At 43.9% G+C, this 25,004-nt stretch overlaps 3 protein-coding genes across 3 annotated transcripts; 2 read left to right on the top strand and 1 right to left on the bottom strand.

Annotated features, from left to right (window-relative positions):
• The first annotated feature begins 821 nt into the window (after nucleotides 1–821).
• On the top strand, nucleotides 822–16,463 carry LOC120901518 (sodium-dependent nutrient amino acid transporter 1-like). Its single transcript, XM_040309538.1, is given in 8 exon segments — nucleotides 822–1,778; nucleotides 13,224–13,751; nucleotides 13,841–14,081; nucleotides 14,731–14,846; nucleotides 14,918–15,513; nucleotides 15,586–15,862; nucleotides 15,946–16,040; nucleotides 16,105–16,463. Coding segments are annotated over 7 exon segments (1,893 nt in total). The 5' UTR covers nucleotides 822–1,778; nucleotides 13,224–13,276; the 3' UTR covers nucleotides 16,198–16,463.
• On the top strand, nucleotides 9,552–11,609 carry LOC120901519. Its single transcript, XM_040309539.1, has 3 exons — nucleotides 9,552–10,535; nucleotides 10,611–11,004; nucleotides 11,084–11,609. The coding sequence occupies exons 1-3, from the start codon at nucleotides 10,379–10,381 to the stop codon at nucleotides 11,523–11,525; spliced, it is 993 nt and encodes a 330-aa protein (XP_040165473.1). The 5' UTR covers nucleotides 9,552–10,378; the 3' UTR covers nucleotides 11,526–11,609.
• LOC120901520 (6-phosphogluconolactonase) lies at nucleotides 16,346–17,648 on the bottom strand. The gene is made up of 3 exons (XM_040309540.1): nucleotides 17,412–17,648; nucleotides 16,779–17,275; nucleotides 16,346–16,703 (listed from the first exon to the last, which is right to left on the bottom strand). The coding sequence occupies exons 1-3, from the start codon at nucleotides 17,533–17,535 to the stop codon at nucleotides 16,575–16,577; spliced, it is 750 nt and encodes a 249-aa protein (XP_040165474.1). The 5' UTR covers nucleotides 17,536–17,648; the 3' UTR covers nucleotides 16,346–16,574.
• Nucleotides 17,649–25,004: the final 7,356 nt, after the last annotated feature.

Consider the following 25,004-nt stretch of genomic DNA (forward strand, 5'->3'; position numbering starts at 1 on the left):
GGAGGAATTTATACAAATCGAGGTAGATCTTAAAAACACGCATATAACTAAGCCTTAACCATCTGACGGTACCTCGCAAGGCCATCGATAGATTTTTGCAAAAAAGCTTAAACCTTTCAAAGTATGCTTATGGAAAGAAATTATCTCTCTTTGTTTTTTTTTCTACAACCAGCCGACAATAAATCCATTTTTAAAGCAATCGTTATTAGCAGTATAGTAAGGTGTAAGAAACAAAAACTAGAACTTAAAGCATATATTAAATCATTATATGATTTAATACACATTTCTATCTTTGGTAGCTAAACACACATGTTCCTACTATATATTAGTAGTTTAAATCACTCTTTGAATATTATTAAAAAATATTGTCACAATTTTTAAACTTTTTTTAAAGCCACCACGTGCGTCCGTCTTTTCATTTTCCAACGGCCAAACAGCACGCAACGTGCAACCCAAGGCATCTGTGTTGGAGCTTTCGCAGAAGCTTTTTCGAAAGCTCCTGCGTAGTGCGTCCCGAGTACAATGCGATACCGATATGCTCGCACACAAATGGGTTAGATTTTCCGCACAAAATTTTCCAATTTCAAACCAAATAATGAACAATATTTATAATTTCAAACACAAAATGTTGCAATAGTATAAAAGGAAAAATGAAATATTACCTCAATCATCCGATTACAGTGGTATGCAAAAAGGCTCACATTATACATCGTACAACGGATAAGCGTCATAACAGAACCCTTCCAAGCGGCAGCCACCCAACAGCAGCCGCCGCGTGGCCACGTTTAAAAACGATTCGCGCGCCAAAGCGGACTTTCAGTTTCTATCCAGCAGCCGTCGCGTTCGGTTTGCGCAAACCTATCCTCTCTCTACTCTCGCGAAGGCTCCGCGTGACGCTTGGCCACCAGCTAAAAAAACAAAACTTCCCTCGTGTCTCCATTCGACCGTGTAATGGTAGTCCAAAAATTCGTTCACTCGTCACCGGTTCAATTACCTCCCTTTAGCCCGAACACCAGACGAGAACACCGTCAATCGTTCATCCAATCTAAACTGAAGCTGTTTCGGAATTGGAATTCGATGCCATTCAAAGTGTGGATGAAGCTTTAGCAAAGGTGTGTTGAGACAGTGTTTTTGGAGAACTTCTTTTTTGTGAGCTTAATTTACAAAGAGGATTGTTTAGTTTTTGTTTCTCGTGTTGAACGCGTGTGCCTATTAGGAGTGATTTCGTGCGCTTTTTTATTCCCTTATGCAATTAAGGCACAAGCAGGCGATTGATTTTCGTGCCGTATAGTGTAATGTGTTTGAATTTTTGAACCGCTTCTATCCTAGACTAATTCCATCCGAGTCAATCGTTAGTCAATGTCATTTCGGTGCCCTAAAGTTGACCGTAAGCGGGTCAATCTTTCAACAATAATTGTACAGTAAAAGCATTAAGTGACGGTTAATGTTTTATTTCGTGTTGTCGTGTTTTTGTTGTGTCTGCATTTCGTTACGTACATCCTTCATCTCTGGCAGCAGCCTTCGAAACGCGTGTGTGTGCTTTAAGTGGAGACGACAGCCCGCCGACGAATAACAATATCAAGACGCGGGGGTTTGCGCTATTTGCAAACCTTTTGCCGGACAAAACCTTTTGCGAAATCTACACAAATTGCTGGTCATCGTTTGCCATTTTTTTTCTTCTTACTCATCATCATCTGCTAACAGTGAGAGAAAAAGAGAGAGAAAAAGAACTCTCATTTGCGTTGTAAATCTGAGCATATGCATGCAACTACGATAAGGTAAGTATCTTTCTGGAGATAGAAAAAGCCTCTTGTTTTTGGGACGTTTTTTCATACGTAAGCATTTCCATTTGCGTAAATTCTATTTCACGCAAAACAACAACAAACGAATAAATATTCATTTTTAAATCCACTCCTTACTCAATCCTTGTTTGTCACCTATTTTTCCTCACTTTCATATGGGTTTTGTTTGTACACAACGAGCCCGGCGGGTCCGCTCAAAACCGTACAATGATCGGTCATTAATGCAAGGTCTTTAATGGTCTTTTTTTCTGTGTGGCTGTATGGTTTTTGATTGACCGCCAACACTTTTCGTTGGGGGAGAAATCGAGTTCAATGTTACGACGACGATGACGCTGCATTCGATACCGAAGTAGCAGTAGTAGTACTGCTGCTTATTCCGCTCCGATTTTCAAGTTCATAACGGGGTCCCTCCTCCCCTCTTCTTGTGCCGCCCTCGTAAGCTCTTTTAGCTGATTAATTTTTGTTGTTGTTTAATGCTGAAGGGTCTGTCGGTGGTTAAATGCCGGTAGTTGGCGTTCAAATTTAAAAGCTGTTTTTGTTTCAATATAGCACTTTTACGATTTTCGATTACCTTTCGATAGTTTGAGAGCCCTTTTCCGCATTTTTAATTTTGTTATTTTGCAATAGCTGCGGTTAATTTTGGTAAAGCTTTGGGTGTTACTTTATGTTACTTTTACTTTTCAAAAGATTTTTAATTTAGTAATGACTTGAAAAATATTTATTAATTATTTTATCACAACAAAAAACAAGCAAAACACAAGCTATAAAATGTGAAAATAATCAGAACCATGTGTCATATTTCATTAACAGGCACTTAATGACGATTGGTTCTTAATGACGATCTACATTTAAAAAAATGCCATATAAAGTTATGTTCTGCAAAAATAATGGAAAAATTATAAGAAAAAAAAACACAGATCAAATAACAACACACAATAATTATATCGAATAACGAGGAAACAGATCCAAAGCTAATTATTTTTTAAACAACATGCAAAAGTAAGCTTTAAAAGCTTAGGTGTTTTTAAGAAAATAAACACGAAAAATAAATACATTAAATAGATAAAAAAGCATTAAAGTACTCGGAAACTTTAACAAGTGATTAATTAAAAAGAAACAAACATTCTTGATAAGAAATTGAAGTAAAACAAAACAAAACAAACAAAACAAAACAAAACATTCAAGAAAACAATCCAATTATCAAACGGATTTATCCCTTTTAATTTGAAACAAAACGTATCCCATAGAATGGTATTAAAATGGTAACATTTGAGTTTTTTTTATATTTGAATGTCTATCAAAACATGCAAAAAATGTTTCGTCGCCATGATTTGATGTAGAACAGTATCACCAATTATCCTTTCGGCTTGTTCTGTGTACGTCTTTAATGACGGTCTTTTTGATACCCGATCCTGTCACCTGTCCCGAAAAAAGCAAACAGAAAGATCAATGTCCGTCTTGCAACCGGCCCGGGTCCGAGCGTCAACTTTCAACTCAATCATCGCCGATCAGATCGCTTTGTCTCAGGTGAACCTGTTTCCTGCTGCCCCTTTTGCGGGCACGCAAACGGGCTCGAGCAGTTTAGAATCGCTATTGCCACCGAACGGCCATACTAACCATACAGGAAGTGGTAGTACACGCGTACACACACTGGCACGCCACCACCCCGGGGTTGGCGAACAACATCGCCCGCAGCCTGAACGAACTAAGAATAATATTCAGAACGGGCAAACGACGGGCAAACACGATTGGAAGTCGCAGAACAAAAGTCGCTCACGTTCTTGGCGTTCTCAGTCCCGGCAACAACAAGCAATCATGAGGCGGCCCAAGGCATGCACCCGTTTTCCTTGAATCATTAAATTGAGGAGTGAAACAAAATGTAGAATAAAAAAAAAGCAGCAGCGTGCCACCATGTCGATTTCTCGTTCATGATCACCGCTTAGCAATTCCGCAAACACTAACCCAGCTAACCCGCGTCTGTTCGTGTGCCTTGTTTGAAAGTGCGGGATCGTACAGAGCAAGGCAAAAAAGCAGAACAAGTAGGGTTGCATTCGAACCTACTGCTCCTAACTACACACATTGATGGCGTTCATCCATCCGGCAACGCAACGTCGTGCGGTGTCTGCGACCTAATGCGTCGATAAGTCCGGAAGTTGAAAGGTTTAAGGACGCAACTAAAATGCGGAGTTTCAATCATTTTTTTCAACGTTTTCTCACCCACAGACGCTTTCCTAAAAGAGGCAGAAATAATCAAATAAATGGCATTTACAGCGGCACCTCCGACCGCACCGCAAATGAACCGTTCGTGCTCGTGCATTGCTATTCCAAGCAAAAGGTTTACGACCGTTGGTGACTGTTAGTGGGTGCTGGGCGAATGGTGTAGCGAGTAGATCGCTATCGCCGAGTGTACTCCGGAGACCGTTGGCTCTATTGTCGAAAAAGTGTTCGAGTCATGCTTACTAGACGGACAAAACCACAGCGACTTTTATGAGGATGCTGTGCAAAGGTTTTAGGCCGGTGTATCTAACTACAGTCATAACAGTGTCATAATTCACCGATGGGGGTCGACTTCCTGCATGTAAGCGCGAAGATAAAGAAAGTGTTTGGGACGTTGACATTTTGAGATTTTTTTGGAAGGAAGATAATTTTGCGCAAATTTGTTTTTTTTTTACTTTATAGATACGTTTTAAAACATTAAAGGTTAAAATTGCAAAACTAGCTCTAACACTTAAAGCTAAATTCATCTTAATGTGAAGTTTTGATAATTTTCTATTGCAAGTACCATATCTAATTACAACGCCACCATGAATGTACTGTCAAATGGTCCTGTAAGCATGTACGCCGAATTCAGTCTGGCAAGACGTGGTATCAATTCCCATTTAAGAACCCTCCCTTATCGCTCTTAAAGCTAGCAACTAATTGAGGTTGTTCCATGATAGACGAAGCTCTATTTTTTGCATAAAGCCTAATCAACAGTTCTTTTTAAGAATAAATATAATTAAAGATTGTTGATTGGTTAAAATCATTCTTTTGAGCTTATTTTCGTATCTAATCATCATTTACATACAAAATCACAACGAGTGTGATTATAAACATGAAATTGGTGATTTTTTTTGCTTAAATTTGATACTAACTCGATGATAGTTCAAGGATCTCAAAGATTGATGAAAAATAATAAAATAATAGTTCTATAAAACAATATTAAATATTTTACAAGTAAGACTTGCTAATAAAAACAAACTAAAACAAATATAAATTGTCAAACTTTACTAGACGATGAATATCCAACCCAAAACATTGCCACAAAGAAAGCAGACTTTGGAAAAATTTACTACCGTGAAACACAAATCAAAAGTAATCAATAACCATGAGCAACAAACTTTCAACTAAACAAATGAAAGGAGAGTGGTAGCAAGAGAGTTTCGTTTCAAATTTCAACATGGACAAACAAATCGAAGGAAAATCTTAGCCATTTCCCACACCACTTCCTTATCAAGGTGCTTTGGAAACTGTTTTCATCGCGCCCTGATGTCCCAAACTCTCCTATTTTAGGCCCTATCGTCTAACGACACTCTGTTGAAGCGCTCGCTAACACACAAACACGGTCGTTCGATCAATGTGCTAGGAGTTACGATTTTTTACATATTGCATTCACCGAGGCGGGAGGCGGGGAGAGATCGATGGCCGAACACAAAGAAGCTACCGTTCGTAATCTTCCACCGGAGATCGTCACGAATTTCCATCGTAAACCTTCAAACGGTGCAATCCATCCGCAGCATCTGATCAGTTTAGTAGGTTGTGCTTATGTTTTTCGCACACATTCGATCCACCGCACACATCATGCCATGCCTGGGGACCTACGATCGGACCTAATTGTAGCCCCCCTCCGCGCGTGGCCTTGCCGTGGTGTCGCGCGCGCGCACTAATGATTACTATCGTTTTGTCGGGCTTTTGGGTCGTTCTCGCCCGGCAAGAGGATCTAACAACATCGTAACAGGTAAAAAAAGAAGCGGTAAAACGAAGCATGTTGTAACATAATCGATTGCAAAGGTACGATGATGATGCGCTCGGGCGATCGAGAGTAGAGAAAAAAAGGAAGGAGACACATTATGCAAACCGCCACAAAACCATCGTTCACACCTTCCGCCCGAAAGTGGGGCTTTTTTAGTAGCGATATGATTGTGATCTTGCATTAGGCAAGCACACAGATCTGGGTCTGTCGATCTCTTCGGGCAGAGTTGCCTTCGATACTGATTACCGAGCCTCGTGTGCCTTTTGAGCAAACAAAACATGCCTTCGATGCTAGAGTTATAGCACAGCAACGGATTGCTAGCAGAATTGGATTGTGGAGAGTCGGTTTTGATTCGCATAATTTACATAACAGATGAGAAAATGATTAACGGGGGGAGGGATCGGCATCAGCAGCAAACGTTAATGCCTATATCCGACGGTAAGAGGTGTGTGTTGCTGCCCCACACTCCAAGGGCCGTTTTTGTTGCCTATTAAGCCAAGGTAAATAAACGCGTTGTGTTCTGATTCTGTCTAAGGTTCCACTTACTACCTCCATCTTGCTGAATGGGAGGGGAAGAAGTGTGACCCTAATGAGAGGGCAATTTTGCGATCTTCACAGTACAATCGGATCGAATGGTTAATTGCCGTCTTTATGAAGTACCTTGCAATAGTCAATAAAAACCAAGCCCCGGAATGGAGTGGCTGTCTTCAAGAAATCACGTTTCGTTCGCCATAAGTGAATAAGACGTCTTTGTCGGAAGATAAGGCATGATGATAGAAGTACCCCATTTCATGATATTGGTCCACTTCAAGAATCTGTTTTTGAGGATGTAAAAATAAAAGCCAAAACACCTTTTTATTAGACAGACCTAACCTGAACAGACGCTGAGCGCTGGAATTCAATGACAATACCACTCGAAAATGCATCGCCCTGTCTGGGCAAAAACAAACGATAGCCCAATAACAAAACAACCGATTCTCTCGCACGTCTGTAGTGGGAATTGGGGATTTCCCCCTCTTAGGCCTCCGAAGAAAATATTTCTTTATGCATATTTCTCCGTCTTCAGCGTACGTTCCCCCAAAAGCGAAGAAGGCACATTAGGAAAGTAAACAAACAACAAGATCGCGCTCCGTAGCCGCGTTTGTTTACCACCGAGCCGTACAACTCTTGGAGCGCCTCCAGCTAAATGTCAGACAGACCCAACGTTGAGGGACCTGCTGATGCAAAAACAAAACCTAACTCGAGCTGTTCCAATAGTTCCTCGTGTAAGCCACCTACATTGGAATGTAGACTGGAGCATGGGCTTTCGGTGCAGGCTTTGGTGTGCTTCAGCATGAGCGAGTTCCGGTTTGCGCTAAGTGGATCAATGTCTCGCAAAGACCGTTTACAAAACCTCTCTTTGCGCACGAAAACACCCTCTCCCCCTGCACACGGTAACGCACGGTGCGCCCTTCAAGGCATAATGGTGGCAGTCTTTCCGTCGTTTGATACAGATAAGACAGATGTCGTTGTAAAATCATTAACAAAACGGTGTCCCGTTCGGACACGGCAACACTGAGGCACCTTGCTGTGGTTGACTAAACAGTTGGTGCCAACTGGGTGTTAGCACAAAACAAAGACAATCGAGACTCGCTTTATTGCCCCTTTTGCCAGGGCACAACCTAACCGTTGTGGTTGGACACAACCTCAGAACCTCCATTGAGTGTTGAGGGTGGAGTTGGTTTTTATCGTCAATTTTCTGCACGATCATAAAGCGCTCTGGGTTTCGATGTCAACGTGACTCGTGACTGTTTGACGCACGGTGGAAAAGCGCAACCAAACCGCCGTCGTACTGCACATTGCAACTTCAACTTACGGAACGAAACATCGGAAGTTGTTTCCGACCGGTACCGTATAAAGCGCGCAATGGGTTTACGTGAGGTGAACATGTACTCGGGGCTACGTGGGAGCATCGCTAGTGCATCACGCTACTAATCTGATCACAGCAACGATAACTCACGTGCGACAACTCTCAAGGCTAGCCCGAATAACGCTCGCAAAGACGAACAAGGCGTTATGCAATTAGTAATTTATTGTTCTGTGTTCCATCTTTGGAGCTAATCGAGTTTAACCAAATCTAGACCTACACATCGAGGAAAAGGAAAAGGCACGACAACGTAGCTAGCAGTTCCACATCGACCTCGTGGGTAAAATCGAACAACCGAGTGTCGATCACTACACCATGCGGTTCTTTCGTTGTCTAGCCAGTTCAACAAGAGGAACTGAAACCGGGCCGGGGTCACTTAGTATTCGCGACCATGCCGACAATTACACGGCGCGACAATAGCATCATCAGCGCGACATTCGCGACATGCTGATTGTGTTGCACACATCATAAAAACACACACGCACACACTTCCTTTAACACCTTGCGATCGCATGGCGATCGCATCAGTACTTCTCTCACTCTCTGCGTGTTTGTAGTGCAATTTAGTAATGCAACTGTACCGACAGCAAAAACCGCTTCACACCCGGCAGGCATCGTACGGGACCGGTGCGGCGTGTGAATCCGGCTCACCGCGGGCAACTGGGCACGTACACGCACCCGGCACATACTTTGCATATATGTAAATGACGCTGATCGGGCGATTGTTGCGGTTTTGCTGCGAGTGGGCAATTTGATTGATGTGCAGCTTAAGCAAACTGATTCAGAGGTTCGAGTGCGTTGGAGCTTTAGCGCTATGGTGGTAGAATTATTAGAGAGGGAGGAGTAATTTTTGCGATTGTTCATCGTAATGATAGTTATTGGTGGCAATCCGAACTATTTCACTGGGTCAGTGACAGTTGTAATAAATGTAATTACACCTTGATAAGGTTTTAATGTGCTTTTTTGTGTTATGTGGATGAATGATTTGCTGCATACGATTCCCTCATATCGGTATATTTGTCTGAAAAGACCATGACAGAAAATTGTGACATTATTAAATTCAAACTTTTACATCCCGAATACCTACCGATTCATATGGGTATGTAAGGTGTTTTTAATCATGTTATTTAGTTCAAACGTGGCCATGATCAGACAACCCGGTAGTCTATTGAATAGACGCGACTGTTCCTACAAGGACGGACGTGTTCAATTTTCATCAGGGAAGGGAAACGTCAGACTCTCGTCGTATCGCCGTAGACTACATTCAGTTTACGTGGTACAAATTAACATGAGTAAAAATGATGGCGTAGCTAGCTAGGCCGGGGCATTTCTTCTCTACACCCAAGAAATAAAAATGCATGTGTCGATTATACATTGAATGGGGGGGGGGGGAGGGGTTAATAAATGTGATATATCAATTCGTAGGTAGTCAGCCATGAGCCGTTTCCTCGTCCAGACGGAAGTTTCTTCTTCTATCCAAGGACTGAATTGTCAACACGTGCCCTAGTACGGGGTTTTTAAAGTGATTTTTGCAATAACTCTTCTTGAGTTTACATCTTATACATATACAAGACCAGTTCATCAGATAGAAGATGGAGATAATAGAAACTCCACATGAAGTAATAAGTGCTCAATGCTATTTTTTTTAAGATATATTTTTAATATAAATTTCCTTGGAAGAATAGCATCGTTGAGCCTTGTTATCAAATTATTAAATTAATTTCAAAAGAGAAATATATTTCGTATAAAAACAGTATTGGTAAGCTAAATAAACAATCAATTTAGTAAGCAAAAATTACCTAAATTAATCAAAATTATTTGTATTTTATAGGTATTTTGGTCTCAAGGAGCGATATATTTTGATATATTTTGAGTAACGCTAACATCTTTGAAAACACATACGTTATGCAACACAGAAGCAGTTGTTTTCGACAACACTTCATATGAAAAAATGCTTTCTTGACATCTCAAACATGTTAGCAATCTATTCGCTGTTTTGAGAACCCTTAAACAATAGACCTAATTGCAAAGATCTACAGCACAAATACTTTGCAATGCTATTCCAAATGTTTTAATGAGATGCCAAGGTAGATAAACAACAGAGATTTCAGACTCATTCAACCATTCCAAAATACTTCCTTCGTTGTTATGTAGATGTTCATGATAATGTTGTTTTGGTCACTCTGTTCAAATAACTGAGTGAGAGCATTGGGTCTCCAATAATTCAAAATTAGGGTCTATCGCAGCCACTAGATCACAACACACTGCCCTATTAACTTGAGCGGTTTATTGAAGCTGATTGATCTCCAAAACACTTCCAAAACGACTACCCAAACCATCTCAAAGCACGTACTACAACACAGTGTTAACCCCTTTTATCACCTAACACCATCTCAAGTTACGTCCAGCGTGTACCTCCTCCCACTGTAAAACTGCCCGCATTCCGACCTAGCTTCACCGCTGTACCGACTGAACCCGAACCTCTGCAACGACCTTGCCATGTTCGCATGTTTTTCCATGTCCCCCCTTTGTCCCAAGCATTTTTCCGACGTCAGCGGAAACCCATTTCTCGAAAGAGAGGTATGCGCCACTCAACGGCACACGCCACAGACGGCCCCACTTCAACAACAGTGGCTGGCGCTGACGCTTTAGTTCACGATGAAGTGTCGCATCTTTTGCGCGGTACTGCTAGGTACGCTCCTAGCAGCTTTCGTCCACTCGTGGGACCTACGCACGATTGGGATCGATCGGTTCCGCGTGCGGCACGTTTCACTGTACCACTCGAGGGCGTTCCTAACGATTGAGTCATCGAACGGTGAGTAGTGGATAAAGCGGCGTGTTACACAATCAAAAAAGGGGGCTTAGCTCTAACATACCTGTCGCGTTACAGTGTCGCTGGTGGAAGCGAGCTGGCCCGAAACCGTCGGGTACCAGTGGTCGCGCGTGCTCTCAACCGACGGCGATGAACGAGGATCGTGCCGCGGGTTGACGAACGTGCTGGGCACTGATATCGATCGGTTGGCACGGCTGTGGGTGCTGTGTGGCGCTGGGGAGAACGCCTGCCCCCCGAAGCTGGTCATCCGTAGCTTGCTGAGTCCGGGCACGGGTGAGATCCAGCACCGATTTCCCACAGCTGACGCTGAACAACAACGGTTCCATGCGATCGTGGTCGACCCGGTACCGGCAAGCGACGGTGACACACGTGCGTTCATCACGCTGTTCGATCAGGACTACGTGCTGCTGTACTCGCTGTTCAAACGCTCCATCGGCAAGCTACAATTTCAGTAAGACTCGTATGACCGTCCCTTCATCTCCGGAATTGCATTCCACGCTTACCACTCTCACTCCAATCATTTCGTCCAGAAAAAGCGACCAAACCTCACTGCATCCGATCTCACTGTCCGAGGTAACGGTCAACCTGAACCGGCTGTACGTGGCCGACACGGTGAGCGATCGGCTGTTTGCCCTGCCCATCCGGAACCTGCGCCAGCTCGCCTTCCCGGAGGACGGTGTGCGGAAGATTATCATGAAAACGAACGTCACCTATCTCGGGCGGCTGCTCGGGCGGCCCGCCGGGCTGACTCTGGATTTCCGCAACAATTTGCTGTATGTGCTGCAACGTGACGGTGCGATCGTGAAGTGGACGCCGGGCCGCTCGCTGAAGGCCGAAAACCATCGCGTCATACTCCAGCAGGGCACGAACATTACGCAGATCATTCTTGGAATTGGTGGCAAAGCGTGGGCTGTGTCCGCGGAGTACATATCCGAGGCTTCCAGGCGGCACTGTCTGAAGATCGTTGTTTAGGAAGACTGCTGTTGAAAAAAGGGAAAGAAAACTGTGATAAAGCGTAAATAAAGTGTGTTTGTAGATTAAACAGATGTGCCAGAAGAAATTGGAACCTTCCTGGAGCAACCTGATATAGAGCAAAACAAAACATGCTGAAATAATCCGCATTTTATCGCAACATTCCCTACACGTGCCCGACCGGGTTCGATGACGCCTTTTTGGTGGTGAGACAAGTTTTTTGTTGTTGTTGTTTTGCTGGCGAGGCAAACATCCTTCCACAACGATTCCCTGAACTTGACCATGGCTCGACGAGGGTAAACACGCAACCAACGATGTCCGTGATGTCCGTTACGGTGACATTGAAATTCGCTAACCGTACTCTAAATCCTTACGATTGCCCAGTGCGAAACGGCAATGGAGAGCCGAAGGAGGGGTTGTGAAGGTACACGCCGGGCTCGTTCGTGCAGAAAACTTGTTTTAATGCCTTTTCATTAACCAGCCGAGGCAATGCGTCTGACACTAGCGGCTCTATCGTATAGAGATGGCATCTGATCTACCGTAACTGGTAGCAAGCATATCAGTTACTTTTTGCTGAAAGCAGTAACTAATCACAAAACATCTGAGGTGCAAAGTTGAAATTGGTTGACGTATTCTTCAGTTTCAGTTTCTGTGACAACTTTTACCTCTTCAAGTTGGCTCAAAAGATCTCAACTGTGGCAAGCTAGGGGTTAGCTACGGGTTATGCTCGGGTACTACCAAAATGCCAATCTCCACAACGACCACCATGCTATCCTATTCACCGGGAACTGATGTCTTTCCCTGGACAGTATCTTCAATCGTTGTTCTGTTGAATCTTTCAGTTGCTAAAAACGATCTGTCAACCGGTTCTTTGGTCATAGCTGAAAAGATGAAGCTTGTTTGCAGGTTTATCAGTTGTTTGGTCACCATATTCATCCAATTATACGTTGTTTCCTCCAAGTTGACATATAGCTTCTTAATCGGGTGAAACGGTTGCATATTGGCAGGGTTAGTATGGTTGGACACTAATCCTCTTAAAATGCTCGTCTCCCACAAAGGTCATCGTGTTCCTCGTTAATCTCTTCGACAAGAATCTTCTATAGATCATGCTGAGCTACTGGGCTTGGTTCTCCGATCTGCTCAATGAACCTTTAGTTTCTTAATAAAATATAGAATCTTATAGATGTTTCTGGTATTAAATTTGCCACAAATTAGCCATGCGGATCGCTTCTTTGGTCTGGATGAAGCAGGATCAGGAAGCATTACTCTTAACCATTTCTTGTAACTAGTTCCTGGAATTCTAAATATGTAGTTTCTTTAAAGCATTTGCCTCATTTTCAATCCGACAACCGACAACTACCGGTGATTACGTACTGTAACCAGCTACTCATGACAAAGTAACCGAATACCTTTCGTTATTTTTCATCTCCAAAACTTCCCATCTCTACCATGTTGACCCCGTTGTTCAAAAAATGTCGAATGGTTGCCGCTTTACGAGTGCCGCTATTAAGATGCTGCATGATAATGTGTTTTTTTTTCTTCTGGCAAGCACTTGCGGTTTGCGAATTCCATGAAAACCATCAATGGATCTGTTTTGGCAGAGATTAAACGATCTGCAATAAATTATGCATTAACTTTTTTGTTTTTGAGTCTGCCGAAAAGACCTCGAAATAAACTTTACTATCTGCTCTTTTCCAGATAAACAACTTCTTCTCGCGCACTTGCCAACTCCTCCACCACACCCTACGACCATGGAAGGACGGGATAATAATGGGTTCATCGGGGACAACAGCCCATCGATAGCGGGCCAGTACCGTTGGACTACACCGGCAGCACCGAATGGAGTTCACGTCACCCACGGAGGACTACCCCTTACTGATGTTGAGCTGGCTGTAGGAGGTAAAACTGTCCCCAGACCAACTCCATCTACAGAGGAAAATGCGGGACGAGTCCCTACCACCATAATACCCGAGCCCAATGCCGATCGGGATCAGTGGGGCAAGGGCGTCGAGTTCCTGATGTCCTGCATTGCCATGTCGGTCGGGTTGGGCAACGTGTGGCGGTTTCCGTTCGTAGCGCTCGAGAACGGAGGCGGCGCATTCGTGATACCGTACATCATAGTGCTGCTGCTTGTCGGCAAACCCGTCTACTACATGGAGATGATTATCGGACAGTTCTCGAGCCGGGGCAGCGTCAAGGTGTACGATATGGCACCGATCATGCGAGGTAAGTGGAGGCGTCCTTTGGACTTCAGCAATTGGAGAGCTCTTGTAAAATCCTCAACCCAAAATCCAACCACCAAATGTCCCTCCCAGGCGTCGGTTACGGTCAGGTACTGTCGACGACGATCGTCACAACGTACTACGCCTCACTGATGGCGACCACGTTGCGGTATCTGTTCGATTCATTCCAAAGCATCCTGCCGTGGGCTGTTTGTGAGGACAGCTGGGCCGGCAGCTGCATTCCGTCCGGGTCGCGCAACGTCACAATGGCGAGCGAACTGGCGAACGGAACCGTATTGTCGAACAGGACCTCCTCCGCTGAGCTGTACTTTACGTAAGTCGAAGGTGTCTCTCTCTCTGCCTCTGTCTATTTCTTGGTCAATGGACATTTGAAAATGGAAGTAGAAACGACTCTAACTCTTCGAAACGGGGATAACAGATTGGTGAATGGAAAGGAATAGAGGGGTCTCTTAGTACAACATTACGTTACTAAACGTTCTCCACTAACACCCGGTTCGGCGTGTATCTCCGCTCTCAGAAATTACCGTAGCACACTTACTGCAACCGCATTCTTCCCTCTTTCTCTCTGACGCGCCAAGGTGTCGGTTACGGGCAGCTGTTCTCGGTGACCGCTCTAATCACGTACTACTCCTCCCTAATGGCACTAATTGCACGGTACATGATCGACTCGTTCATGAACCCGCTCCCGTGGGCCCACTGTCGCTCGGAATGGCATCCGAACTGCATCGATTCCGTGGCCGGCAGTGCAAGCCCTAATGACAGCTCATCCAATCGCACACTGACCAGTAGTTCGGAGCTTTACTTTACGTAAGTTTTAGCGGGTTCGGTGTTACGGTGGTCAGTTTCGTGGTGTTGGATTGTTGCGTCCCGTTTTGTCTAATGTAGCGTCGTACAGGGGTTTGTGTCTGTTGCTGGAGTAGTCACTAGTTTAGAGGCACTCATCCTGTTCTGTTTACTTCCAGCAAGGTAGTCCTGAAGGAGCTGGATGGCATTGACGATGGAATCGGACTTCCAGATTTGAGACTAACGCTATTCCTGGTCCTTTCTTGGTCGCTCGTGTTCCTCACCCTCATTAAAGGTAACGAAAACTATTCTTTCTTCAATTTTCCAATACTTTTTTCCTATAAATTCGCTTCACCCCTTTTGCAGGTGTTAAAAGCTCCGGCAAAGCGTCCTACTTCCTAGCGCTCTTCCCGTACGTCGTCATGACGGTGCTGCTTGTCCGCGCTTGCACACTGCCGGGTGCAGTGGACGGTATCGTGTACTTCCTCAAGCCCCAGTGGGACAAAATCTACGACCCGAAGGTGTGGTACGCCGCCGTCACGCAGTGCTTCTTCTCGCTGTCGATCTGCTTCGGCAACATCATCATGTACTCGTCGTACAACAAGTTCCGGCACAATGTGTACCGCGATGCGACGATCGTGACGTCGATCGATACGTTCACGTCGCTGCTGGCCGGGTGTACAACGTGACATCTATCGGACGTGGGAAATGTGGTGAAATCCGATGCGGGACTTGCATTTATTTCGTACCCGGAAGCGATCGCAAAGTTCGAGGTGCTGCCGCAAGCATTTTCGGTGCTGTTCTTCCTGATGCTGTTTGTGCTCGGCATCGGCAGCAATGTGGCGATGACGTCGTGCGTGATGACGGTGATAAAGGATCAGTTCCCGCGGGTGCGCAACTGGCAGGCGGCCACGATTATTGCCATCTGTGGCGTGCTGCTCGGTAGCATCTACGTGACGCCGGTAGGTTGTTTCTTCAGCTTCTATAATTAAATATATAATTATTAAAAATCCTTTTCTTCTCGTTCATTTCAGGGCGGTCAGTATGTGTTGAAGCTGGTGGATTATTACGGCGCCTCATCGATCGCGCTCGTGCTTGCCATTGCTGAACTGATCGCGATCGGGTGGGTTTACGGCGTGGATCGACTGTGCAAGGACACGGAGTTTATGCTTGGCCATCGGCCCAACCTGTACTGGCGTCTGTGCTGGCGCTGGATCACGCCTCTGCTGATGTTTGTCATTCTCATCTACAACCTTGTCACGCTCGAGCCGCTCATGTACAAGCAGTACGTTTATCCTACAGTCGCTTACGGTGAGTATGAGCCATTAAGAGCTAAAAATGTTAATTAATGATTAAAAGAATAAATCTAACTGCTGCTGCTTTCATCCCCGCAGGCATTGGTTGGTGCATTTTTGCATTTGGGCTGCTGCAGCTCCCGATTTGGGCGGCCTACGCCGTCTACAAGCAGAGCGGCAAATCGCTCAACGAGGTACGGCACCCGAAACTAGCTCGCCATAAATTCGGATGTAAACTATTTGTTTAATTCTTCACAGAAAATTAAAAACGCCTTCAAACCGACCGCTGCCTGGGGTCCGATTGATCCCGCCACGCACTACGAGTACAAAAAGTTCATCGATGAGGACTGACTTTAGAGGGAAACCTTAACCGGGACGGCTCACAGCGGTTTTAATTCTTTACACAGTATTGCTAAATATGTTTTTTCCTCTACTTTTTAACTTAAAATCGTTCTCAACGGTGAAAACGCGCAACGGTGTTACTGCTATGTGATACGTATTCATTAGTATTGGTTGTAATTTATTGTACACACGCACATACACACACGAAAAAGGAGTTAGAATAAAGTTAAAGTAAAATAATAAAAAACCATTCCGCCACGAACGTGATGATTAAATGCCATGGTGTGTAATTTTGGAATTTTTTCAAGTGTTTGGAATTTTGTGATCCGAGCTGCGCACTTTTGCTCTTAAGGCACCGTAAAAGTGGGAGGCTGGGGAGTTCGCGATTATGATCGTGGGAAGGGGTCACCCTCTATGAGGGAGGCTGCTTCATCGCACGCCACAAAGATGAGCTCACCCTTATGTGGATCGACCAGCGTGGCCGGCAGCGAGCTGTCCCTGTCCGCTACGATACGCTGCAGAGATTAATTTTATTACAAATGGATTTAAGCTCAAAATAACCAACCCCCACACACAGCCCACGGCCTTACCTTCAACATTTCCGCCTTGCTACGGCCCTGCGCCCCGAACAGGCACACCTTGGCATTGTTTATCAGGGGCAGCGTCATCGTCACACGCTTCGGTGGCGGTTTCGGCGAGTTTTCGATCGGTGCAATCAGCTTTTTCTTCTCCCCGAGCAACGGATGCCTCGGGAACAGGGAGGCCGTGTGTCCGTCCGGGCCAATGCCCAAAATCAACAGATCAAACGATGGCACCTCTTCCGGCTTTTCCAGCCCGAATGCTTTGCGGATCTTTCGCTCGTAATCGGCTGCGGCTTCGTTCACATCGAGCGATGCGTTTACCGGGAAGAACACACTCTCCGGTATGTTATCACAGTTGGCGAGCAGATCGCGCTTGAAGATGCCCCACGTCGACTCCTTATCGGTGACCGGCACGACACGCTCGTCGCAGAAGAAGATCTGCCATTTGCTGAAATCGGACCGCAGATCGGACATGCCCTCGCAGAGAATGTCCGCCAGCGAACCACCTGGAAAGGGGTAGGGAGAGTAAGAGTGAGCGATTTTAAAAGGCATTTGCTCAAGCATACCGTCACGCACGGGGGCACGTAAATAACTTTGAATTCACTTTGAAATTAAAATGTGTGTTTTTTGTGCTTGACTCACCCGACATACCGACACGAAAGTGGTCCTGCTTGGCGAGCGTTTCGTTGGCGAACTTTTCCAGCAATCCCAGCACCTCATCGCAAATGGCGTCGCCCGTGCGGTAAAAGGCTCGTTTTGGAGACATTTTGGCGAGGGTAATTATGCTTGCAACGAGGTTTAAAATATGCACAATTTGCTAACGAATTCCGTTCGCGTTCTGCTCGATACCGACGGCACGGGCAGTGTGGCCAGATTATTTTGGCGGTTTTCGGTAGGCACATCAAAATTTTATCGGTAGTTTTCGGTAGGTTAAAACTCGAAACTTAACTCGCGTTGAAAGAAGTAAAAGCGAAAGAAGTGTTAAGCGTGATGGGGGGGGGGGGTGTACTAATGCGCAAAATTAAAGTTCCATTTCAAAAGAATATGCATCCTTTACCTAGGATATGGATAAGATTTGGTTCAGCGGTTACACAAATGAAGGTCTTTCTGAAGTGTTGATCTGAAAATGGTACTAGGAATTCTAAACCAAAGAATAACTAAGATGCTCATTCTTTTTTCTCAGTGGTGGCAAGTTCTTTTTCTTGGGGCTCCACGCGACCGCTTAGGGCCACTGCAGTGCTCCATTGGATACGATTTTATCGAACGTGCTGTAATTTGATTTTCGCTGGATTATTAAGATTGATTAGATTGTTTGGCTGAGTTTCATCGTTCAATGATTACAAAAAATTGAGATTTTTTCCTTCAAACCCAAATATATATACATCGCTATTTCTGGTCACTTTGCCCACAGGGCAAGGCGAGCTTTTGGCGGCCACCGTCGCAAAACCGTCGCAAAACGTCAAAACCGGCGTCGCATGTACTGCAAACCGACGTCGCCAGCGAGCGAAACTCGCAACGATTTCGAGGCGCTGGCGACGGTCGTTTTTGACGTTTTGCGACGGTTATTGACCCTTCGAGCGAGCTTTTGCCCTGCGGTCCAATGTGGCCAGATTATATTGGCAGATTTCGGCAGGAGCACTGTTGAGAACGCAACCATTTAACCGTCTTGTGTACGACCAAAAAACTTTACGTAATCGTACAACCGCCTACCCGGGTAGGCCATACAATTTGTATGGAAGAATGATGTTTTTTGTGATTAAAAGAGTATATCTTTTGAATTTGTTGTAAGATTTGAATGAAAACTGTCTTATAGGTTCATAATAATATTTTATTAGAATTAGAAAAATTAGAATAATGTTATTAAAATTAGAATTTTAAAAATCCTATCAATATTTTTTTAATCAAAAATGTGCAGTAACTCCAACACCCCAACCGGCCTTGCCGCATGTTTTAAGTGGATGCTTATGTATTTTTCTTTTCTTTCAAATGTTGTATTACAGTTGTGTACAGTTAAATTTTATTGCATGATGTGTAACAAGATTTTGAAATTAACACTGAAATCATCTCTTTTAAAATGATACCAACCACTACAGGCAAACGAAATATAATTGGCTGAAAGTTAACACATACATTCATACTTTTGTCATAGTGTTACTGCCGAATAGGAATGGGTGTTTTGGAGTGCACCAATGGCACCCACGGCTCCAGAGCCAGATCTACACCAACAGCTCCAGAGCCGGATCCGCACCAACCGCTCCGGAGCCGGCTCCGTACCAACAGCCCGGAGCCGGCGGCGAATCAATGGCTCCAGAGCCGGCGATGAATCAACGGCTCCGGACCAACGGCTCTGGACTAACGTTTCAATAGTTTTATGTTTAGAACTTTTGTACTTAAATATTTTATTACACTCATACAACATACAAAATAAATAAGATACACAATACACAATACACTTTAAAATAACAAGCCTTGCGCTGCTTAGTGTGTGCGACAGTGTGCGTGACACACTGTCGTCCCCCTGGACGTTGACCGGTGGCAGCGCAACTGCCACGGCAAGTCCAGAGGTCGGCACGGCTGCCCACAACAAATAGAGACGGCATTGTATGATAGCGTATAAAACGAATCTATCATCTCGCAAGTGTAGAATATAACACCCGATGTGATTGTGTGATTGTTGAACAATGTTCAAAACTTATCGATTTTTTTATAGATTCCTTTCAACATTATTTACTCAGCTAATTATGAATATTCCTGTTTTAAAAAATATTTAATATGATTGTTTTGGTGCAATCTGTAAAAACCGGCTCCGGAGCCGTGAACGTGGAGTAGTTGGTGCGAAGCCGGCTCCGGAGTAGCTTTAGCGGAGTCAGCTTCGGAGCCGTGGGTGCAGAGCCGGCTCCGTTGGATTGGAGTGGAGGAGGTTCCGAAGTTGTCTGGAGCCGGTCGGAGCCAGTTTTCAATAAAACAGATTTTTGTGTTTCGGACTGGTGCACAATTGAGGATACTAAAGGACACACTCGGCTCTTCTGTATCAATCACTTTATTCTAATATAAATAACATACAGTAGAACGTCGATTATCCGGGGGTGGATTAACCGGCGGGCGGCTTACCCGGCGCTCTAGCACCAATCGAACACGACATCGAACATGAAAAATTGTATGGGATTTGACATGTTTGTCTTGTTTGTTTGTTTGTGTCTGACAGTGCACCTCCATATGATTACAGGCGTCCCCCGAGTTACGACCTCCTCGAGTTACGACGATTCGCAGATACGACGATTTTGATTTTGACAGTTAAAAGTTGTCATTGACAAGAATTTATGTATTTTTTTAGAATATCTGCGCTGATAACCGTTATACACACATTTCCAAAGATTCCACAACTGCCCTATCTTGAATATCTATATTGTGTACGGTTTTAAAAATATAATTATTACATTATCGAACATTATTTTAAATAAAATACACGATATTATAAATTCCAACTCTTCAACTTCGGTTATAAACTTTATATTCATAGATATTCGACATACGACTTTTTCGACTTACGCCTTGTTTTGGGACATTTTTTCGGTCCCAAATACAGTCGTATCTCGGGGGACACCTGTATATGGGTTTGTTCGTGTCGGATGTCGTGTTCGATTGCTACTAGAGTGCCGCCTTAACCGTGCGCATAAATGTGACAGCTGTTCAAACGTACAGTGAACATTTGCTGCGATAGTCAAGTGGGCAACCAGTTTTTTGTGCAGCTCTGTAGTGTCTAGTGGTGTTTTCGAAATTTATTTATATACAACCTATAGTTATTGATTAAAATAATATTCTACTAACGATTTATCGATTGATTCAAGGATAATTAATACTAAAACTAGTGGATTATTTAATTTTTATATGAATTTGACATTTCTTAGACCATTATCCGCGCAAATCGATTAACCGGCAAACGCCCGGTCCCGAACTGCCCGGATAATCGACGTTCCACTGTATATGCTACAAGACTGTTGTGTGTGTCGGGTCGCAGCCTATGATCGAGTGCGAACCCTCGGTAGCCCGATCGCTCCCGAAGCCCTTAACGGCCATTCGGACGTCGGATGCTGTCAGTTCCACGACAGCATCGAGTCGCGGTTACACTGCACTGTTTTTGTACACAACACAGATGAGTATATTTTATAGATCGTCAACATATATGTTTATACAACAAGCAAAACAATTGAAAAATGTATATAACTTTTGAAAGAAACGTAAGTAAAACTTAGAAAAAGACTATTCATCCACTTAAAACATGCGGCAAGGCCGGTTGGAGTGTTGGAGTTAGGCTCGTGTCTGTGCTCCATCGGATGCGATTTTATCGGAAGGCCTGTCAAAATTTTATATCAGATTTGACAGATAACGTCGGACGAGCGATTTCGTCGTACGATGGAATCAAAAATTTTTGATTTCGTCGGACGCCGCATCCGATTTTATCTGTCAAACTAAATGTGTGTTGTTTTGTAGGAACAATCTCAACTTAATTTTCATAATCGTTTTAATATTAAAATCACCCCAATAATCGCAATATTATACGAAAAAGCGTTTGACAGCACGTACGATAAAATCGCATGCGATGGAGCACAGACACGTGCCTTACCCAAGTGCCACAAATCCACTAAACGACCACTAAACGGCTTCTAAACGACTCAAGTTCTCTACCTAAACGGAATATAGAAAGGCTTCGTTTAGCAGACGGCAAACGACTCATTCATTCTAAAAATAGCAAAAAATGAATAGCTAAAAAAGCTGGTGGCACTATCTGTTGGTGGGATACCCCAACCAGTTGAGCTTTATCGCTTGGAGGATAGCTTTCTCATTTCCTCTGTACTGTTGTATGGTTTCGCATTGAAGTTATGCATCGCTAGAACTAGAACGGCGATACGATTGTTTACATACTAAACTCCAATAGAAACCACCAGTACTGAAGCAAGTGAGATTTGAGTAATGGTCGTTGGTGTTGATACCCACGTATCTGACCACACGACCATTCATATAGATTTTTGCTCGGAAAGTTAGAAGGCTATATAGGTCATGATAAGATGAAACTTGTCGAAACACATTGCAAGAAAAGGATAGCAATATAATAATCAGTTTCAATACGCCATCTATTGATCAAACCAATGAAGCTGTGAAGCTTTCATTTTTTTCTATGGATATTCAATTTTCCAGTCGTTTAAGCTTAATCTGTGGCGCTTGGGTACTGCACATTTTTAATTCAAAAAAATATTGATGGGATTTTTAAAATTCTAATTTTACAACGATATGTTATAAAACATTATTATGAACCTATAAGACAGTTTTCATTCAAATCTTACAACAAATTCAAAAGATATACTCTTTTAATCACAAAAAACATCATTCTTCCATACAAATTGTATGGCCTACCCGGGTAGGCGGTTGTACGATTACGTAAAGTTGTTTGGTCGTACACAAGACGGTTAAATGGTTGCGTTCTCAACAGTGCTCCTGCCGAAATCTGCCAATATAATCTGGCCACATTGGACCGCAGGGCAAAAGCTCGCTCGAAGGGTCAATAACCGTCGCAAAACGTCAAAAACGACCGTCGCCAGCGCCTCGAAATCGTTGCGAGTTTCGCTCGCTGGCGACGTCGGTTTTGACGTTTTGCGACGGTTTTGCGACGGTGGCCGCCAAAAAGCTCGCCTGACCTGCGGACCAGTGTGGCCAGATTATATTGGCAGATTTCGGCAGGAGCACTGTTCAGAACGCAACAATTTAAATTTAATCAATTACAGTAGAACGTCGATTATCGGGGCAGCTCGGGACCGGACGGTTGCCGGTTAATCGATTTGCACGGATAATGGTCCTAGAAATATCAAATTCATATACAAATTATAAAATTCACTAGTTTTATGATTAATTTACTTTGAATCAATCGGTTAATCGTTAGTAGAATATTCAGCCGAACCGGCGAACTCGTTCGACGAGAAACATTCGTCGCTCGTGAGTGGACAGGGTTGTACCGCTAGGTTGGCCAGTACAAAATCTATACGGTTTTCTAATTTTTTATCTAGAGGGCTATGAAATGAGTGAAAATGAGCGTCGCGGCGAACGTTCCCAGGAATGAACGAGTTCGCCGGTAAGGCTGATTATTTTAATCAATAACTATAGCTTTTACATCTGTTCATGAACAAAAATGAATTTCGAAAATACAACTGGACACTACAGAGCTGCACAAAAAACTAGTTGTCCACTTGACTATCGCTGAAAATTTTCTCCGTACGTTTGAACTGCTGTCACATTTATGCGCACGGTTAAGCTGCCCGCCGGTTAATCCGCCCACGGATAATCGACGTTCTACTGTATTTTAATGATTATCCTGTTAGCAAAGAGAATGAAAAAATGTGCGACTTTCAGACGAGGGGCATGTAGAAGCAGGGGGTTTCCACACAGTTTTTGCACTCACACAATTACACATGTGTGAATGTGTGCGTTCACTTTCAGCCTGCGCGCTCAGTTTGGTTTTCTCGCAGCGGCATGGTGGTATCGGTGTCTGTTGTATCGTTGTACTTTCACTCTTTATATTTAACTTATCCGTACAATTACAATTACTATGTCTTTGCAATACCAGCAACGTCCGTACTCCGTCACGATTCGTAGGAGAGAGCCCCGAACGCTCTCTTCCTTGCACCCACGATGCTATGCCCTCCACCCGAGCGGCACTCATCTCTTCGTTCCCAGGGGCCGGCAACCTATCTTGTACTCTACAACAGTGTCTCGCTCGCACTAGTGCAGCTTGTTCGGGAAGAAACGGAAAGGAAGGGGTATGAGGAAAATACAATGAAACAGCGCGAGCGAGCGTTCTTTTCAGTGAGAGCGCCTCGTGTATTTTAAAGGCATGCAAGAGAGCGCCGGTCTGGTGGTACAGTCGTCACCTCGCACGACTTAATAACATGCCCGTCGTGGGTTCAAGCCCCGAATAGACCGACCCCCCATAGGTAGGACTGACTATCCTGCTATGGTACCAATAAGTCACTGAAAGCCAAGCCCACTTCACTAGTGGGTACAGGCAGGCCTTGACCGGCAGCGACTGTTTATTTATTTATTTATTTATTGAAGATAATTGCGTGGCGCGCGCAGGGGCCTTTGCAATATTAAAATAAAGTAATACTTAAAATAACCTTACTTGCTATATATTTGAAAACAGACATGAACATTTAAACGTGGCAACGGTAATATTGAAGTCAAAAAAGCAGTAGAACTTATTGAAAGCTTTACACATTGAAATAATTGGATCATGAGTTCCTCTGTAAGCACGGGCCCGGTCTATTTTGATCAGAAAATTCTGAGGACGTAGTGCGTGGTCAGGGGCATACAAATTGATCTTAAGAAGAAGCTCAGGAGCATCAATTTCGTCTTTTATCAACTTAGCTACAAAAACTGCTTGTGTCACCTCCCTACGTCTCTCTAAGCACTGCAACCCTAGAAGAAGCCGTCTAGTTTGATATGCTAGTGGCTGGTCCATGTTCCACCGTAAGGTTCTTATAGCTATTTTTGTGAATTTTTTCTGAATTCGCTCAATTCGTGTGGACCAGTTGTTAGTGTGCGGAGACCATGTTACAACATTGAATTCAAGGACGGACCGGACTAACGCGACAAACAGTTGTTTTAAACAGAAAGGGTCATTAAAATCAGATGTAAGACGATGAATAAAACCAAGCTGCCGATATGCTTTGTCGATGACGTACGAATATTGTTGACGGAAGGAGAGTGATGAGTCAAGAATAGTGCCGAGGTCCTTAGTTTCTATGTTACGTGGGATTATACACGAGTCAAGATTATAGTCTCGCTTGATAGGGTCTTTTTTACGAGTAAAACTAATCACGCAACTCTTATTGACACACAAGGATAGCGAGTTCGCAGAGCACCAATTGCTAAATACGTCTAGGCTGTGCTGGAGAGTCGAGTTGTCCGAATCATTTCTAATGGTCGCATAAATCTTGATATCGTCCGCATACATAAGCAAACATTGATTTGGGAGCGCAAATACAACATCATTAATAAATAGGATAAACAATACTGGGCCAATGTTACTTCCCTGTGGGACACCGGACGAACTAACGAACACGTTGGACAAGCACTTATTGATTTTAACACAGTATGATCTTTGGTTTAAATATGATTTTAACCATATGACTAGATTATTATGAAAGCCAAGCCGGCTCAGTTTCGCAAGGACTGTTGTGCCAA

This window comes from Anopheles arabiensis, chromosome 3 (genome assembly GCF_016920715.1).
Source record: "Anopheles arabiensis isolate DONGOLA chromosome 3, AaraD3, whole genome shotgun sequence".
In the NCBI taxonomy this organism is placed as follows: domain Eukaryota; kingdom Metazoa; phylum Arthropoda; class Insecta; order Diptera; family Culicidae; genus Anopheles; species Anopheles arabiensis.

Coding starts and splice junctions, on each gene's coding strand:
- LOC120901520 (XM_040309540.1), bottom strand. CDS start 17,535: ATGTCTCCAAAACGAGCCTTTTACCGCACGGGCGACGCCATTTGCGAT. Junction 17,276..17,411: donor CTTTCGTGTCGGTATGTCGG/GTGAGTCAAGCA, acceptor ACCCCTTTCCAG/GTGGTTCGCTGGCGGACATT. Junction 16,704..16,778: donor GCAAGGCGGAAATGTTGAAG/GTAAGGCCGTGG, acceptor TAATCTCTGCAG/CGTATCGTAGCGGACAGGGA.
- LOC120901519 (XM_040309539.1), top strand. CDS start 10,379: ATGAAGTGTCGCATCTTTTGCGCGGTACTGCTAGGTACGCTCCTAGCA. Junction 10,536..10,610: donor AACGATTGAGTCATCGAACG/GTGAGTAGTGGA, acceptor GTCGCGTTACAG/TGTCGCTGGTGGAAGCGAGC. Junction 11,005..11,083: donor ATCGGCAAGCTACAATTTCA/GTAAGACTCGTA, acceptor CATTTCGTCCAG/AAAAAGCGACCAAACCTCAC.